General features: G+C 41.0%; 1 protein-coding gene across 7 annotated transcripts in view; it reads right to left on the reverse strand.

Moving 5' to 3' along the window:
* The window catches only part of fryl (FRY like transcription coactivator), a 318,781-nt gene that overhangs the window by 51,147 nt on the left and 247,673 nt on the right, over positions 1–19,961 (reverse strand). For all 7 annotated transcript variants that reach the window (XM_033028305.1, XM_033028264.1, XM_033028273.1 and 4 more), the window contains 8 exons: positions 19,076–19,683; positions 17,413–17,510; positions 15,669–15,839; positions 14,707–14,847; positions 8,041–8,244; positions 5,124–5,285; positions 3,322–3,396; positions 1,239–1,415 (listed from right to left, as the gene is read on the reverse strand). In XM_033028305.1, the coding sequence (XP_032884196.1) occupies positions 1,239–1,415; positions 3,322–3,396; positions 5,124–5,285; positions 8,041–8,244; positions 14,707–14,847; positions 15,669–15,839; positions 17,413–17,510; positions 19,076–19,683 (1,636 nt within the window). The remainder of the gene's footprint in view (positions 1–1,238; positions 1,416–3,321; positions 3,397–5,123; positions 5,286–8,040; positions 8,245–14,706; positions 14,848–15,668; positions 15,840–17,412; positions 17,511–19,075; positions 19,684–19,961) is intronic.

Here is a 19,961-nt window from a genome sequence, read left to right on the forward strand (position 1 = left end):
CCTGACCCGAAATGTCACCTATCCAGGTTCTTCAGAGATGCTGTTTGAGCGGCTGAGTTACTCCAGCACTTTGTATTTAAATAAATAAACATTGGATGATTAAAATATCATCCTCCTTTTCCTACCACAACTGCCACCAATTTCATCCTCCTGCCTGGTCCACACATCTGATCCACAATAATCATTTGTGACTCCACTACTCCACAACCTCTCCATCACAGAAGCCAACAGTTTCTATTTCTAAAACATCACCAATCTCCATTGAGATTGAAACCTCATATTTCGCTTGGGCAGCTTACAACCCAGTGGTATGAATATCGACTTCTCTAACTTCAAGTAACCTTTGCTTTCTCTCTCTCTCCATCCCCCATTCCAGTTCTCCGACCAGTCTGACTGTCCCCGTGATTACATTTTTATCTTTGTATGCTTTGTTGTCACCTTCCCCACCTAATAATGATCTATTCTACATTTTCCTTGAACCTCGTCCCCTTTGATGTCGCGTTTTCACACCTTACATTCTTTATCTCTATGTCTCTCTCTCCCCTGACTCTGCCTCAAGGGTCTTGACCCGATATGTCACCCATTCCTTATCTCCAGAGATGCTGCCTGTCCCGCTGAGTTATTCCAGCATTTTGTGTCTATCTTCAATGTAAACCAGCATCTGCAGTTCTTTCCTACACAATCTCTATCCCTATATTTGCTATTGGTATCTTCAGACTCGCCCTTCTTTTTATAGGTTTTTTATGTCAATGTGAAGTGCCTGGAAATATGTTTTTCTTTGTTAAAAGCACACCACAATTAAAAAATATTGCTGCAAAGGTATTAGAAATTTAATGGAGATTTGGGATGTGAGAAAATAAAGGAAGCTAATAACCATAAGTGCTCTGGTCATGTTCCTATGACATCTTCAAGTCACTTTGGTGGTAGATTTTTGTTCTACTTTTCATTTATTCAGTTTAAGTTAATATGTTGGAGACCTACAACTTTTAATCATACTAAATTTCAGTAGGGAAATAACAGAATGTATTTTGATGATAATCTAAATTAAAATGGAGGATCATTTTAAATTTGTCAGCTTTGAGGTACTGTTTCTGGACAACTAAAGTGCAATACCAGTGTACACTACAATAATATTTTCTTTTCAAGATACTTAAATTAAAATCATGTCCTTGGTACAACAAAATAAAATATTGTGTAATTTTAGTTAGCCATCTTATACCACCAGGCAAATTTCTTACCTCAGCATCTTCCAATTCAACATCTAAGAAATCAAAATCCTTTAACACTCCAAATTGTTGTTCACTATTAGTATCCTCCGCCGGTACTTCCTCCTCTCTTATCGGGTCTTCAGTCGTGGAAATTAAACTTGTCTGTTGTTCTGAAATATCGAGGTCTTCACTGGATGAAAACACAACCTGGAAAAATGTTTTGAAATTATATATAGATTGACTTGCAAAACAAGTTTCACCATCAACCATTTCCCCAATTTTTAGACATCTTTGCGCTTTCCAAATTGCCTGATGCTGTAGATGTGACCAGTTCAAAAATTCTGTGAAGATATCCTGGGAACTACACAAACATTATACTGCAAGCTTCAATGGTGTTTTTTTAAATATCTAATCTTCATGAATGTAATTTCAATGTAACGATGAAAGGATTGTTTTCTTAATATGCAGAATGAATAAACATAAGCTAAAATATAATTCAAGGACAAGCATTGGGATGAAGCACCATACTTTGATATAAAGCATGTTTTCTTTGACTCAAGGAGAATGACTGATTGAGAATGCCAGGATTACAGAATGAGTAAATGGATTGCTACTAAGAAGAATTTGGTCGTGGTCATCCTTCACACAAAAGTAAATATGAGGGACAAAACTCTCCAAAATTTCCACAATTAATTTCTGCCGCACTACTTTCAAATTTATTCATAACTATATTAGGAAGTTATGTTTTCAGTGCAGCTGCCAGTTTTCAGCAGAGCAGTAAATTGAGGACCAGGCAATAATCTGAATGAAAGAGTGGTAGGCAGTCTGGGGCCATTATTTTCTCCCTTTTTTAAAAAATAGATGGCATTGCTTCTTGACTAACCCCGTTCAGTTGTACAAGAAGGATGGCAAGAAAAAAGTAGACCAAAAGTATAATGTAATCAAGATACAAGTCATATATTTAAGACATATGGAAGAGGAATAACTTTGCTTTGACTGCAGAACTCTGATTCAATGGAGAAAATTGAGAATTGGAATATTGGTAATTGACTTTCAATATAAATGGTTTCTGGCAAGTCTGTGTTTACTCTCCGAAACGAATTAGCCCTAAGTGGTTTGCTCATCTGTCACAGGATCAAGATTATTAATGGGCCTCAACCCACAGAAAGGTCAAACCTGGGAAAGATGGCAAATTTTCCTCTTCAAACGTTATGTTTTTAACTGCTGTGCTGGGATACATAAAAGGGAAGATGCCTGCATGATGAACGTCAACACTTATGAACCTTGTATAAATTTGGGAAAATTAGAAATTCCTTAATTATGTTATGGTTTGTTTCAACTTCCAGAAGGCACATTGTAAAAGTTTCACATTAAGCAATTTGAATTTAACTGATAAATACAACATTTTCCACAACAGTAGAGTTGCTGCCTTACAGCGCCGGAGACCCAGGTTCGATCCTGACTATGGTGCTGGCTGTATGGTGTTTGTACGTTCTCCCCGTGACCTGCATGGGTTTTCGCCGGGAAGCTCCAGTTTCCTCCCACACTCCAAAGACGTGCAGGTTTGTGGGCTAATTGGCTTGGTATAAATGTAATTTGTCCCAAGTGCGCGGGGATCACTGTTCGGACTTGGTGGGCTGAAGGGCCTGTATCTCTAAACTATAAACAAAACTAAAAATGAAAACACCGGCTAAACTTGCTGATTTATTTAAAATTTCACCGCTTTTCCTACAGTTTTGCTGCTCCTCCATCTCATTATTTGGGAATTTATAACAAACAGTACTCCTTTTCTGTTTCTCCGACTTGAACGAAACAGATTCATTCTTGCAATCCACACGTATATTGCTCTATTACGTAATTGTATCATATATTGCTCTATATTATGCTGTAATACACTTGATCTAATTTTTTGAGCTTATCCCGGATTCAATGGGCGGTCTACTTTTACCATGCTTTCTCGTTATGTCTTGAATAAAATACTTTTTGGCTCATCATGAAAACAGAAAATACAACGTTTCAATGACTAATACAAAAAAATGAAACCATTTATTAGAATGTATGTATAAGATTGTAAACTAGAAAAAATCATTTGGTTAAAAAAGGTTTAACCTACCGAGGGGTTTTTTGGGAGACCAACTTCTTGGCCACAAAGTGAGAGGACATTCATTAATTTCTCTCTTGTTCTTCTCTAAAATAAGACACACAAATGTTTCAAGAAATCACAAAGGTTAAAAAGATTCATGATGTTGTAGAAATACCATAACTAAATTAAAGTACACCATTTAAAAAAAAGGAGAAATTAGAAATAAAGAACTGCAGATGCTGGTTAATACACAAAAGGACACAAAGTGCTGGAGTAACTCAGCAGGCCAGGCAGCATCTCTGGAGAACGTGGATTAGTGATGTATCATGTCCGGACCCTTCTTCAAGACTCTTCTTCAGACTGGTACCAGTTTTTAATGGGTTGGACTGTTCTTAGCTTTAGCCAGTAATTCTGTAAGAACTGACAAACCTGTACTCATATTTTTGATATCTATGCCCATGTGCTTAAATGCTGAAGTTGGAGGTTAGCTAGATGTCAGATTCCAATGTGTCTGTATTCCAGTAGTGATGTCCAGGAATAATGAAGAGAGGTGCTGAACACAAGGTATATCAGGTCCCGCTCAGCATTATGCCAGGAATAAGTGCAAGCCCATTCATCTGAATGAGGTTGCTGACCTTGGAATTACAGGAATGACATCAAGAACACGGTGTCATGGTATCACAACAACAACCTCAGCCTAATGTCAGCAATGGAAAAGACCGAAGGAAGTGAAGGGGTGAACTCAATCAATGGGCTGCTATAGAGATAGTCAAAAGTTTCAAGTTCCTACACATCCATACTGGCCGCGGGCCAGTGGACGACTTCGTCAACAGCTGCGTCCGCTGGACTGGAGGGCGGCAGCTTTGACCACCCCGGGCCGCGGTGTTTGAACCGGCCCGTTCGCGGAGCTCGGTGAGCCGCGGGACTGATTTACCATCGCCCAGTGGGGTATCGCCTCAGCGCAGAGGGAGAAGAGGAGGGAAGAGACTGCAGCCCTAAGATTTTTGCCTCCATCACAGTGAGGAGGTGCTAGGTGGACTCACTGTGGTGGATGTTAATTTGTGTTTACTGTCTGTTCTGTTGTCTATTATTGTATTATTGTATGTATGACTGCAGGCACGAAATTTCGTTCAGACTGAAAGGTCTGAATGACAATAAAGGAAATTCAATTCAATTCAATCCAATCACCAGGAACTTAAACTGGTCCCTTTACACAAATGCATTGATCAAGAAAGTATTTACTAAAATAAGATTAAGTATATAAGATTATGAAAGGCATAGAATGGGCAGATAATCAAAATCTTTAACTCCTGGTCGGAACATGAAAAACCAGAGGGCATAGGTTTGAAGGGGAATCGAGGGGTAAGTTTTCTTTAAAAAAAGAGCGTGGTTGATATCTGAAATATATAATTGCTGCTAGAGGATGTGGTGGAATCAGATAAAATTACTATGTGTAGGAAGTGCTTAGACAGACACTTGAACACTTTGAAGGATATGGTCATAGTGTGGTCAAATGGGATTAGTGCAAATGACCAGAGAGATCAGCAAGGGCATCGTGGTGGAAGGGCCCATTTCTGTGCTGCAAGACTCAATGACGCATCTGGATGAACATAGTTTTGGATGCTTCAGTCTTGTCTTTAGCACACGCCTGCTTGCTACTGGCAAGATTGAGCTTGGAGATGTGTTTGGATACTTCTCCGCTCAGTCTGCCGGATGGAATTACTGTTCAGTCATCATTCAGAAAACTCAATGCTCATATCCCTATTAATAACGCACTGGCCTTCTGAAGAAATGATTTATCAAGACCAAACTTTGAGTGGATTCCACTGTACCTGGGATAGTTGGGGCCTTTTCCAACTGACCGGCACTAAGGCATTTGAGTTGGATCCTGATGATGTGGAAGAGGTACTTCGAGTGACAGCAATGACTTTTGGCTTTCCGTTTCTGCATGCAGCACTGTGTTGATCGCCATATTTCTGTCCTATGATTGGTGTCTATTGAAATCAAAATGGTGTTAAAGGTAAGACCAGCACAATACACTTGCAATAAAAACAGAAATTGCAATAAATGCTCAGCAGATTATGCAGCATCTGCGGAAAAAGAAGCAGTCGACTTTTCGGGATGACAACCTTTCATAGAACTGAGAATGTCTTAAGATGCTGAAGTGTGGGGAGCAATGAGACAGGTGAAAAAAACAATGACAATATCTGCATTTGAATGGATGTAAAAAGAGACTGAAATGGTGCAACCAGTTGTAATGCTGTCTGAAATAGATAGAATACGTTTATTGTCATTGCACAAACATCTGTGCAACGAATAGAGTGGCGAAGGCTTGTTAATCACATAATCTCACTGCAGACGCAGACATAAGATGAATAGAAATAGAGGGAGAGAAAGTTAATTAAGCAATGCTGAGTGTCTTTGCACTGCAGAGGGATTGGTCCTTCCTCAATACTGAAAAGGGAGGGAGGAAACCAGGCATCATATTGAAGGAAAGCAACATTACAAAGGACAATCCCTTGAATGTATAGACTAAGAGGAGGCAGAGAGAAGGAAAAGTCTCCACAAGCCTCATTTGACATTCCAGTTCGAAGTAGGAGGAAAAGGGTGAGGGCAGGTGCAGGAGTTTAAGAACTCTGTCAACTGTGATCAAGAGGAGAGACACAAAATGCTGGAGTAACTCAGCAGGTGAGGCAGCATCTCTGGAAAGAGGGAATGGGTGACGTTTCGGGTCGAGACCCTTCTTCAGACTGATGTCAGGGGAGGAGGCGGGACACAGATCGAATGTAATTGGAGACAGTAAGACTAGTGGGAGAACTGGGAAGGGGGAGGGGATAGAGAGGGAAAGCAAGGGCTATCTGAAGTTAGAGAAATCAATGTTCATACCGTTGGGGTGTAAAATGCCCAAGCGAAATATGAGGAGCTGTTCCTCCAATTTGCACTGGGCCTCATTCTGACAATGGAGGAGACCCAGGACAGAAAGGTCAGATTGGGAATGTGAGGGGAAGTGCTGAACCGCCGGGAGATCAGGTAGTTTAAGACGGACTGAGCGGAGGTGTTCAGCGAAACGATCGCCGAGCCTGCGCTTGGTCTCGTCGATGTAGAGAAGTTGTCACCTGGAACAGTGGATACAGTAGATGAGGTTGGAGGAGGTGCAAGTGAATCTCTGCCTGACCTGGAAAGACTGCTTGGGTCCTTGGATGGAGTCGAGGGGGGAGGAAAAGGGACAGGTGTTGCATCTCCTGAGGTTGCAGGGCAAAGTACCTGGGGAGGGGGTGGTTTGGGTGGGAAGGGACAAGTTGACCAAGGAGTTTCGGAGGGAACGGTCTCTGCGGAAAGCAAAAGGGGTGGAGATGGGAAGATGTGGCCAGTAGTGGGATCCTGTTGGAGGTGGCGAAAACGTTGGAGGATTATATGCTGTATGCGACGTCTGATGGGTTGGAAGGTGCAAGGCCAGAGCTGCGGGATATCGAGGAGACCCTAGTGAGAACTTCATCTATAATGGAAGAGGGGAACCCCCGTTTCCTAAAGAATGAGGACATCTCCGATACCCTGGTATGAAACGCTTCATCATGGGCGCAGATGTGGCGTAGACGGAGGAATTGGGAGTAGGGGATAGAGTCTTTACAAAAAGCGGGATGGGAAGTAGTGTAGTCAAGATAGCTTTGGGAGTCAGTAGGTTTGTAGTAGGTGTCAGTCAATAGTCTGTTTCCTGTGATGGAGACGGGGAGATCTAGAAACGGTAGGGAGATGTCGGAGATCAAGAGGAAATTAGTTTAAAAAAAGTGAAGCACCTCAGAAACATTGGTGGAAAAGGTCACGAGGATAGATCAGATGGAGACTGAGAAACTGGGAGAATGGAATCTTAAAGGAAGTAGGTGAGAAGAGGGGTGCAGGAAGGAATAGCAGATGCTGGTTTAAATTGAAGATAGATTCAAAAAGTTGGAGTAACTCAGCGGGACAGGCAACAACTCTGGAGAGAAGGAATGGATGACTTTTCGGGTCGAGACCCTTCTTCAGACATATCAGAGGAAAGGGAAACGAGAAATACAGACAACGTTATAGGGAGATAAAAAAATGAATGAAAGATATGCAAATAGTAACAATGACAAAGGAAACAGGCCATTGTCAGCTGCTGTCTGTGAGAAGAGGCATAATTTAGATAACTATGGAAATCTAAAGGGCTTGTAATGGATTTGTTTGCTAACAGTTCCTGAGGTGAAGATTGCAAAAGGGAAGAGGAGAGTCAATTGGCCAATGTGAAAGTGAATTAGGTCAACAATGGCAGCTGGGCAAAAGATGGTGGTGGTGGAGGAAGTGAGTGTAATGGAAACTGGTTTGACTTTTATTCAGAGGAGGTGAAGGGCATTGGGGCCACTTTGATGCTGCACAGAGGTGCAGAAACATTAGGCGCCCATGATGATGTTTGGAGTACAAAACTGGATATTGTGATGGAGGGTAACATACGAATCATAGATGTATGTGGGAAGAGACACTGCTGAACATTCTCTGCTTGACAGAATAACATACATTCACATTTTCACAGAATGCCTTGTAAATATCTCCATTAAACGAAATGCAGGGGAAATATTTTAATTTAGATACAAACGAGTGTGTTGCGATTACTATACAGTTCAAAACAAAAATAACAAAAATATCACAGGAAAATTATGAATTCAGATCAACATGCAATGATCAGAGAGTTCAATATCAATTTATCAGCAATAAATATAACGTTTAACTACACACCTCAGTGATGTCAAAGTGAAAATCGAGAGTTTTTCCAGGCAGTTCCTTTGAAGCATTGTTCCAAATTTTTGTAAAGGAAATTTCAGGAGATGAGGACGAATCAATGGCATAATTTGTTCTATGTGCCTCATCTGGCACAACAAGACTGGCTGAACGAGACACGACCAATTTCAGAATGTTAAGTGCTTCTTTCCAGTGTGGACTCTAAATAAAATAAAATAAATCAATGATTCTACATACAGACAGAGAAAGCTTTGCATCAGCTGCAAATAGGCCAAGGTAAAATTACGCTGAACCTGAAGCATAAGACTGACACGGGATTGTAAAATCATCAGATTGCAAAGAATTCTGCCGAACCCATTTTTGAGAGCGACCATCCTTGAAAGAAAGCATTGATCCCATTCCTTACCTTCTGTTTTCTTAATAGTTTTTAGTTTAGAGATACAGCGCGGAAACAAGCCCTTCGGCCTACGCCGACCAGCGATCCCCGCACATTAACACCATCCTACACCCACTAGGGACAATATTGACATTTACCAAGCCAATTAACCTACAAACCTGTACGTCTTTGGAATGTGGGAGGAAACCGAAGAACTCGGAGAAAACCCACGCAGGTCACGGAGAGAACTTACAAATTCCGTGCAGCCAGCATGCGTAGACGGGATTGAACCCGGGTCTCCGGCGCTGCATTCGCTGTAAGGACGAAACTCTACCGCTGTGTCACTGTGACCGTAATCTCCGTGTGTTATTCATTACCCATAATGTCAGACACCTTCACAAAACCAGCTGATGAAGTCATACAAACCCCCCCCCCCCCGCCCCCACACATTAAACAAGAGCAACCTCTTGCCTCATTTTGGGACAATAGGAGGCTTTCTGTGAACCATACCCTGCATTCCAAATTGGAACCTTGAATGCACATAAAAATATAATTTTAATATTCCTGTTAGAGTAACAATCAGCCAAAGAAACATATCTACCCCATGATCAATAGCTAAAAATTGTTTGATTTGCTCTGTGGTTTTTAAATGTTTTATATTTAATTCTAAGCCGAATGAGCTGAACAAAAGCACGCACATATCAAATGGCATAATTACTGCAAACTGCATGAAATACCACATGGAAGGCTCTATTTCTTTCCCCAGTAAAAATGTTGCAAAGTTTTAGGCCCCAAGCTGAATAACAGCTTTGAGCATACAGTTTCGCTATTATATTTCATGTTCATAAAGTTTCTTTCTGTCATTATTGAAAATTGAGAATTTTTGTCTGTTCTTTCAACTGCCATGACCCCATGTAATTTATTCCTTTGGGCAAATGTGCACACACAATTGACAGCTGAAATGCCATCAAAATCCTTTCAGGGTTAAATGACTGTGATGATGGAAGACAGATGGAGTGGTCATTCACATTCAGTGGTCACTGCTCTAATAGACTGGTCCAGATATCAGTATTATAATTTAAGTGCCCCACTATCGTGATTACTATCTTAGATATCGACCTTCTCTAATTATTGACAGATTCTTTGAACAATATTTTACATACAAATAATTATAGTTATAACAATTTATATTGCAGTGCCAAGATTAACAAAAGCAGAAACAGTAATGTGCATGTTATAATGCTTTCATTTCTCCTGCTGCTGGCCACAAGCTCACTACATTCAAAAAGTCAAATCTTTGAAAGCAAATCAAAGCAAAAAGCAAAATCCCCTTTATGGTACACATTGTGATGTAAGTTTGTGTTTTGTACTGTTCTCTCCACTGTCTGATTTGCAGTCACCCTGAGGCAACAAAAAAAGCACTATATATAAAGGCTGTTCTCTCAATTCATGTCTCAGACATTTTAATCACAGGTTAGAAATAGTTATCCATGTGAAGGAGGTTTCCTTGAAATATAAATAAACCTGTGATATAATCTTTGAGATTTAAGTTTTAACGAAAGGCTAAATTAACTTGTGAATGAACTTGCCTCAACTATAAATCACACAATGTCCAATAAGAAATTAAACATTTTCAGTTGCTTTCTAAATATAATTTCAACAGTAAACAAAAAAAAATCTAGAAATGGCTACCTTGTCAAACCGTTATTTACTGAAGAATGAACTGCAGTTGCTGGTTTACAAAAAAAGACTCAAAGTGCTAGAGTAACTCAGCAGGTCAGGCAGCATCTCTGGAGAACATGGATAGGTGACATTTCAGTTTGGGAGCCACCATAATCAATCCGATGAACATTGAATTCTCCAATTTTAGGTAACAATAGACAATAGACAAAAGGTGCAGGAGTAGGCCATTCGGCCCTTCGAGCCAGCACCGCCATTCATTGTGATCATGGCTGATCATCCACAATCAGTACTCCGTTCCTACCTTCTCCCCATATCCCCTGAGCTACGTGAGGATGCTGTTCATAGACTACAGTTCAGCCTTCAACACGATAGTCCCCACCAGACTGGCCGGGAAGCTAATGGAATTGGGGCTCAACACCTCCCTGTGTGCCTGGGTCCTGGACTTTCTCACCGCCAGGCCCCAGGTAGTCAAGATGGGAGGGAATACATCGAAGTCCTTCACCCTGAGCACAGGATCGCCCCAGGGTTGCGTCCTCAGCCCCCTATTGTACTCCCTGTACACACATGACTGTGTGGCTAGGTTCAGCTCCAACTCATTAATTAAGTTTGCTGATGACACTGTGGTGGTGGGCCTGATCTCAGACAACGACGAGAGGCCTACCGGGAGGAGGTGGCTGGTCTAGCACTCTGGTGCCAGGATAACAGCCTCCTCTTGAACATCAAAAAAATGAAGGAGCTGATCATGGACTTTAGGAGGGCACATCATCCGAGGACGTACACTCCATTGAGGATAAATGGGGATCCTGTGGATAGGGTGAACTGTTTTAAATATCTGGGAGTCCACATCTCCGAGGATATGACATGGGCATCACACGCCTCAGCACTCGTGAGTAAGGCAAGGCAGCGCCTTTACCACCTCAGGCAATTGAGGAAATTCAGAGTGTCTCCGAGGATCCTCCAGTGCTTCTACAGCAGTGGCGGTGGAAAGCATCTTGTCCGGGAACATTACCATCTGGTTTGGGAATTGCTCTGCCAAGGACAAGAAGGCTCTGCAGAGAGTAGTGCGTTCGGCCGAACGCACTATGGGAACTTCACTTGCCCCCCTGCAGGAACTATACATCAGGAGGTGCAACTCCAGAGCCAACAATATCATGAGAGACTCCTTCCGCCCCTGCAACGGACTGTTCCAGCTGCTACGGTCAGGCAAACGCCTCCGTTGCCATGCGGTGAGAACGGAGAGATTGAGAAGGAGTTTCTTCCCAGAGGCCATTCGGACTGTAAACGCCTATCTCACCAGGGACTAACTCTACTGAACGTTTTTCCTTACATTATTTATTATGTAAAAGAATATGTGTGTTATGATTGTGTTTATAGTTTGTTTGGTTGTTTGTCTTTTGCACAAAAGTCCGCGAGCATTGCCACTTTCATTTCACTGCATATCTCGTATGTGTATGTGACAAATAAACTTGACTTGACTTGACTATCTTTAAGAGCTCTATCTATTCTAACTCACTCTTGAAAGCATCCAGAGAATTGCCCCCACTGCCTTCTGAGGCAGAGAATTCCACAGATTGACAACCCTCTGTGTGAAAAAGCTTTTCCTCATCTCCGTTCTAAATGGCTTACCCCTTATTCTTAAACTGTGGCCCCCAGTTCTGGACTCCCCCAACGTCTGGACAATACAATACAATACAATTCAATTTATTGCCTCTTTGTTTCCTGCCTCTAACGTGTCCAAACCCTTAATAATTTTATTTGTTTCAATAAGATCCCCTCTCAGCCTTCTAAATTCCAGAGTATACGCCCAGCCGCTCCATTCTATCAACATATGACAGTCCCACCATCCCAGGAATTAACCTCGTGAACCTACGCTGCACTCCCTCAATAGCAAGAATGTCCTTCCTCAAATTTGGAGACCAAAACTGCACACAATACTCCAGGGGTGGTCTCACTAGGGCCCTGTACAACTACAGAAGGACCTCTTTGCTCCTATACTCAACTCCTCTTGTTATGAAGACCAACATGCCATTAGCTTTATTCACTGCCTGCTGTACCTGCATGCTTACCTTCAGTGACTGATGAACAAGGACCCCCAGATTTTGTTGTACTTCCCCTTTTCCCAACTTGACGCCATGAAGATAGTAATCTGCCTTCCTGTTTTTGCCACCAAAGTGGATAACCTCACATGTATCCACATTAAACTGCATCTGCCATGCATCTGCCCACTCACCAACCTGTCCAAGTAACCCTGCATCCTCATAGCATCCTCCTCACAGTTCACACTGCCACCCAGCTTTGTGTCATCTGCAAATTTGCTAATGTTACTTTTAATGCCTTCATCTAAGACATTAATGTATATTGTAAATAAATGCGGTCCCAGCATCTAGCCTTGCGGTACCCCACTAGTGACTGCCTGCCATTCTGAAAGGGACCCGTTAGTCCCTACTCTTTGTTTACTGTCTGCCAATCAATTTTCTATCCATGTCAGTGCCCTACCCCCAATACCATGTGCTCTAATTTTGCCCTCTAATCTCCTATGTGGGACCTTATCAAATGCTTTCTGAAAGTCCAGGTACACTACATCTACTGTCTCTCCCTTGTCCATTTTCCTAGTTATATCCGTAAAAAATTCCAGAAGATTAGTCAAGCATTATTTCCCCTTCGTAAATCCATGCTGACTTAGACTGATCCTGTTACTACTATCCAAATGTGCTGTATTTCATATTTTATAATTGACTCCAGCATCTTCCCCACCACCGATGTCAGGCTAAGTGGTCTATAACTCAGTTTTCTCTCTCCCGCCTTTCTTAAAAAGTGGGATAATATTAGCTACCCTCCAAACCACAGGAACTGATCCTGAATCTATAGAATATTGGAAAATGATCACCAATGCGTCCACAATTTCTAGAGCCACTTCCTTAGTACCCTGGGATGCAGACCACCAGGCCCTGGGGATTTATTAGCCTTCTATCCCATCAATCTACCCAACACCGTTTCATGCCTAATGTGAATTTCCTTCAGTTCCTCCGTCACCCTAGATCCTCTGGCCACTAGTACATCAGGGAGATTTTTTGCGTCTTCCTTAGTGAAGACGGATCCAAAGTACTTGTTCAACTCGTCTGCCATTTCCTTATTCCCCATAATCAATTCACCTGTTTCAGTCTTCAAGGGTCCAACTTTGGTCTTAACTAATTTTTTCCTCTTCACATACCCAAAGAAACTTTTACTATCCTCCTTTATATTCTTGTCTAGCTTCCCTTCGTACCTCATCTTTTCTCCCCGTATTGTCTTTTTAGTTATCTTCTGTTGCTCTTTAAACTTTACCCAATCCTCTGGCTTCCCGCACATCTTTACTATGTTATACTTCTTCTCCTTTATTTTTATACTGTCCCTGACTTCCCTTGTCAACCAGAGTCACCCCTTACTCCCCTTGGAATCTTTCTTCCTCTTTGGAATGAACTGATCCTGCACCTTCTGAATTATTCCCAGAAATACCTGCCATTGATGTTCCACTGTCATCCCTGCCAGGGTATCTTTCTAGTCACCTTTGGCCAACTCCTCCCTCATGGCTCCATAGTCCGCTTGTTGAATTGTAATACTGACACTTCCGATTTTCTCTTCTCCCTCTCAAATTGTAGATTAAAACTTATCATATTATGGTCACTACCGCCTAAGGGGTCCTTTATCTCGAGTTCTCTTTTCAAATCAGGTTCATTACACAACACTAAATCCAGAATTGCCTTCTCCCTGGTAGGCTATGGTATAAGCTGCTCTAAGAATCCATCACGGAGGCACTCCACAAACTCCCTTTCTTGGGGTCCAGTACCAACCTGATTTTCCCAGTCTACCTGCATGTTGAAATCTCCCATAATTGGAGCATTACCTTTGTGACATGCCAATTTTAACTCTTGATTCAACTTGCACCCTATATCCAGGCTACTGTTTGGGGGTAGCCAAAACCACTCATCCCTACACCCTCCTTCCTTCTCCCCACCCCTTTCCCCATCCTTGTCTTTCCTGTGTCTCACCTGGGCAAGCACCCATTTCTCCCTTCCACTCCCTCCCACTGGCTTCACAATTTATAACTCTTCTTTCCCAATCTCACACCTTTTATCCTTTTATCTCTGACTTTTGAGCAACCATCTGCCTATCAAATATCCTTCTCACCTGTAGCTAGGTATCAGTTTCCAGGCTTCGTCTTGCGCTCTGCTCCCCCCACCCCCCCTACAATGTCTGGAGAAGGGTCCCGACTAGAAATGTCACATTTCTGTGTTATCCAGAGATGCTGCCCAACCCGTTGAATTGCTGCAGCATTTTGTGTAATTGTTTACTGAATACAGCATGCAACAAAATGAGCTACAATTTAAATACTCTGCAAACGAAAATTGCAAAGATATTCCATTAATAGATCAAAATATCCATTATCATATGCTTCAGTAGTTACAAACTCTTATATTCCTACCTATTATAAGGTAAAAGCTAGGGATTGTAATTTATAATTTAAAAAAAATCACAACATTATTTCATTACAACATTATTTAATGCGGTGCTGGCTCGAAGGGCCGAATGGCCTAACCCTGCACCTATTGTCTATTATGACTCACCTGCACATATTTCCCAATGATCTTCACGATCTCCAAATTAAACTGTTTTACTGGTGTTCCAGACAGATCAATATGACTCAGAAGGCTATATATAATTTGTAGTAATGACTGCTGCATACTCGTTAGGCCCTTTTCCAATAACTGAAGAAGGAAATCATACATAGAGATGTAATGCCTTTGCAATCAATTCTCATTTTTATGCACTAAAAGTAATCATAGTAATATTTTACAAACTCCATTTTAATTGACTGCTATCAACACTAAATGCAAGAAGAGCAGACATCATAAGCATCAGTTCTGTACATGGTAAATTAAGATTTAGTAAACTCTACTTTCATGTATTTGATTATACAACAACTGCAGGAAGTTTTGTTGATAAGTTGGAGCAAAATAAATTCCCAATGTATGCTATAGGCATAGCCACTGGATATACTGTATCTTCCATCTAGTGGCAGGAGTGAGAATTGCAGTGTAACCATTATCATTGAATGGCTATGCCAAAGCTGGGAGTGCAAGACAAACAATACTTTTGATATATCACTGTATCCTTTGATTTACAACAATAAGGAAGTAGAAAGCTTAGGAGAATGCATGAAAAAAACACTCCTATCCCCATTAAAATAGATGTAGGTATTGGTATTCATTCTTTGTGATAACATTGTATAGATTAAGAAGTTATGATCTGAAGAAATGTGATCAATACTAATTGAAATCAGCAGCAAAAAATGAAATTGTACTTGATGGTAAATGGAAGAAGTAATGGATAAGTGGTAGAGGTCAGAACTCTGGGAATACATACATTTTTTGAAAGAGAGCTACAGGATAAATAGCCAATTTTATTAATCAAACAGTAAAGTGGTCCAGGTCAACACTAGTTAACAAGAAATTTAAATACACAAATATTATTTATTTTTATATTACTCTCTACAAACTAACACTTCAAATAACTTTCAGAAACTTACCTCAGCTAAGTAGGTGACCAAGTTAAAAGTGATATCTGAGAATGCATCATGGAGGTATCTGCAAACCACATTAATCCAATTTGCACTGTCTCGTGAATAACTGTGTGCACTATACAGGCTCATCATGTGAGCCAGGTTGGAAAGCGTGGCTGTTTTTTCTTCTGCACAAACCTGAGAAAGAGGTAATAAATTATTCAAAAATAAACATGTACAAAACCAAACTTATCTTTTGCTTAGACACTTTAAAAACTGAATGCAGTGCGACAATGTCCACAATTTCAGCTTAACTTGAGCAGAAAAAACAGAAAAATACTTTTTACATTCTTGTAACATTGTTCTGAGCTATCAAATTAGTACCCCAAGTTTGTAAGAAGAAAACACACATGAAAATAAAAGAAGCTATTTTTAGATTTAGTTGTCATTCTCAAACTATACATGCCATTTTCTTATAACTGTCCTTTAGCTATCCCACGTATGACACTTTGAAGCCAGTTTTCTAACGCACTGATATTTTCACAACATGAACAACAGGAAGAGGAGTAGGAGAGCCAATTCCCCACGTGCTTCTTCCTTCAATAAGTTCATGGTTGATCTGGTCTTAATTTCATAACCGCTTTCTTATTCTCTCCTCAGACTCCTGGACTTCTTTCGTGCCAACTTTGCCTTTAATATATTATTAAGTTACTTGACACCTCCAGTTCTTTCGGGCGGAGAATTCCAAAGATTCACAACCCTCATCTTTTCTAAACTGGCCAAATTATTCTGAAACTATGGCCCCCAGTTCTCGATCCACCCACAAAAAGAAACATTCCCTTGCCATCTATCCTGTCAATCTCCCTCAAAATCTTGTTAGTTCCAATAAAATCACCTTCTTTTACACAAACCTACTGTATCTATCAAAACCTTTATCTCAGGAATCAACCCCACTGAATCTTATCTGTACTGTCTCTAGTGCAAGCATATCTTCCTTTAACATGGAGATCCAAACTCTGTAGCATTCCAGGAGTGATCTTACCCTGCAAAATTACCTCTATAATTATACTTGATACCCATTGCAATAAAGACCAACATTCTATTAGCCTTCTCAATTACTTATGGCACTGGCATGCTAACCTTTTCTGTTTCATGTATTTGTACCCTCAGATCCCTTTGTAGACTCATTCCATTTAAATAATAGTTTTTTCATTCTTCCTTATAAAATGGAAAACCTACCATTTTCCCACATTATACTTTGTCTGCCCATGTCTTGCCCACTTATTTAACCTATCCATAACCCTTCATAACTTATTTTTTTCCTTAAAAGGGTCTAACAAACTTATTTATGTACCATCATCAAATCTGGCTCTTGTATATTCAGTCACTTCATCCAATGAGACAATGCATCCAGATTCCTGATTTGAAACTCACCCAATAATCTTTTGAGTAAAATTTATGTTTGTGCATGTCGGATTGATTGCAATCATCGAAACAGGGTGAACCACTTGAAGGTTGCAATCTTCCATCACCTGCATAAGTGGGGGATGACAGACAGCCCTGCTTGCGACTGCAGACATCCAGACCAGATCATCCCACACATTATGAATGACTACTCACAGAGGCTTTTCCCTGGTGGCATCAAAGCCATCCACCAATTAACTGATGCTGCCCTGGCCTGGCTGTCTACCCTTGATCTACAACTTTAGGCTGTGCACGCCATACGCAAGAAGAAAATTATTTATGTATTTGTTCATATTTCGGTTCATACCTTTGCTATTCTGTCAGCGGTCTCTTTGCAGAATTGCGTAGGGTTATCAAAATGTTGAATTAAATGAGGTAGCAGGCATAGAATATTTAATGGGAACCCTGAAAATAAATCAAAATTAGGTCAAATCCAGATTATGACAGTTAATATGATAAACAGGAATAAATAAGTAAATGACCCATGAACTTGATTCCAAATAAGTTGGGTGTATTGAGAATAAAGGAAGTCAGGTTGCAGCTTTATAAAACTTTGGTTAGCCCACGTGTGGAATGCAGTTCTGGTTCGTTCCAATTACAGGAAGCATGAGGAGAAGTTGGAGAAGGTGCGGTGGTGGTTCACACTGAGCCTCACAGTTCCAACAAGCAGGGTTTAATTCTTACTTTGAGAACTGCCTATGTGTTGTTTGCATGTTTTCCATGAATGCATGGGTTTCCCTTCCGTTACAATTTCCTCACACATTCCAAAGCACCCAATGTAAGTTTTAAATCCTGATTGCCTTCCAGGTTTGGCAAGTTAATTGGGCACTGTCAGTGACCTCGTGTAGATGGGTTGTTTGGAGAATCAGAGTGGAGTTAATACGAATGTGAGGAAATATCATTGTGAAAGAATTGGAATTGATTGAATTGTTTTAAGAACCAGCACTGAATTGACAGGCTGGATAATCTTCTTCTATGTCATACGAAAATATGAATACCTACACTATTTGACATCAAATGTCCATGTGACCAAACTGCATTGGAATACGAATACGTGGGCGTATAGATCAAAAATCATCAAGGCATTCCGCATCAACATGAGGACAGGGTGGTAAAGAAGGCATATGGTATGCTTGCCTTCATTGCTAGCAGCATTTAATATAAGAACCAGGAAGTCATGATGCAGCACTATAGGACATGGGTTGGGCCACATTTGGAGTACTGCATGCAGTTCTAGTCGCCACATTACAGGAAAGATGTGGAGAGGGTGAAGAGAGGGTTTACCAGAATGCTGCCTGGATTAGTGGATTTTAACTACAGGAAGAGGTTAGATAGATTTGGATTGTTTCCTCTCGAACATCGGTGGTTGAGGGGAGATGATAGAATTATATACAATTATGAGATGCATAAATAGGCTAGACAGTCAGAATCTTTTACCCCAGGGTGGAAATGTCCAACACTAGAGGGCATAACTGTAAGGTGAGAGGAGGAAAGTTTAAAGGAGATGTGCGGGATAAGTTTTTTTTTTGCACAGAGTGTGGTTTGGGCCTGGAACACACTGCCAGGGGTTGAGGTGGTGGCGGATACGACAATAGCCTTTCAGGAGCTTTTGGAACAGAGGAATATGGATCATGTTCACACAGCTGAGATCAGTTTAACTTGGCATCATGTTCGGCACAAACGTAGTGGGCCGAAGGGCCCATTCCTATGCTGCACAAAAGTATTAGTTTTGAAAAACACCTGCATCTAACACTGTTTTTTGTCCAATCTGTTATTCGCTATGTTTTTATTGTTACAGTCTGGGTAACTTTGGGCTTCACAATGCACGACGGAGAATATTTCTTAGTTTTTCTGACCAACGCTTAACTTACACCAACCTCCAATTTGAACATAGTAACAATTTGCATAAGTAACAAATAAGTAAATTTAGAATAAGGAAGAAAGCTTGAAGACCAAAACCAGAAGCATACCTGCCACCTGAGCTGGATCCACCAGAGAATGTCTAGAGACGGAAATTAGTTTGCTCAAAAGATGAACTGTCATCTCTTGAGTGGAAGCTGAGGTAAAGCCCTTAAGGAACAATTGTTGAAGTCCAGGAAAGTTCGTCCACTTCAGTTTGCTCTGCACTTTTTCAATCTTCTCCCGACTCTCTGATTTATCCAGAGGCAAATGTGTGAGTAATTTGTTGAGCAATTTTAGTGCCAAAAGGTATTCATACTCATAGTCTGACTCTAGTAGGGCTGCAGCTATCCAGAAAATTGTGGCCATCAGACTATTCGGGTCAGTAGTTGGATGCTGGTCAGGCATTTCTCCCTCTCTGAGAGAGGATAGGCTTCGAGTCCTTGCTAGGTTCCCATAGTTCACCCTCCCATCCAAAATATCCAGTGTATTACTTCGACGTCTGTCACAACGCCTGTCTCCCAGCAGACTGGCTCGCAAGGAGTTGCTTCTTGCATGACAACTATAATGAGTTAGGAAACCACTGGTGTTGAGCGGGCTTGTGCTTAGATTTAGTTGTCCAGTGCTTTTCCTGTTAGCTGCCAACTTGGTGCCCAAAAATGAATCAGCCAAATGTGTGCTGTAAAAAGTACAAATACAAAGATAATTTAGCATGTTTAAGGAGCATGCAGATTTTAAGATTATTCTATGAACACACCAAATCAAGATGACAACAATTTTCTTTCTGTTCAAAACGTTATTTACTTTATGACTGAGTTCCTTATTTTATATCCTGACCTTACTTCACTTTAGCTGAATAGCAGCAATTTTCAAATGAGGAATAGCAGTAGACCATTCAGCTCCTCGAGCCAACGTCTGAAGAGTGCCGACCTGAAATGCCACCTACCCACGTTCTTC

Source organism: Amblyraja radiata, chromosome 1, assembly GCF_010909765.2.
Source record: "Amblyraja radiata isolate CabotCenter1 chromosome 1, sAmbRad1.1.pri, whole genome shotgun sequence".
NCBI lineage: Eukaryota > Metazoa > Chordata > Chondrichthyes > Rajiformes > Rajidae > Amblyraja > Amblyraja radiata.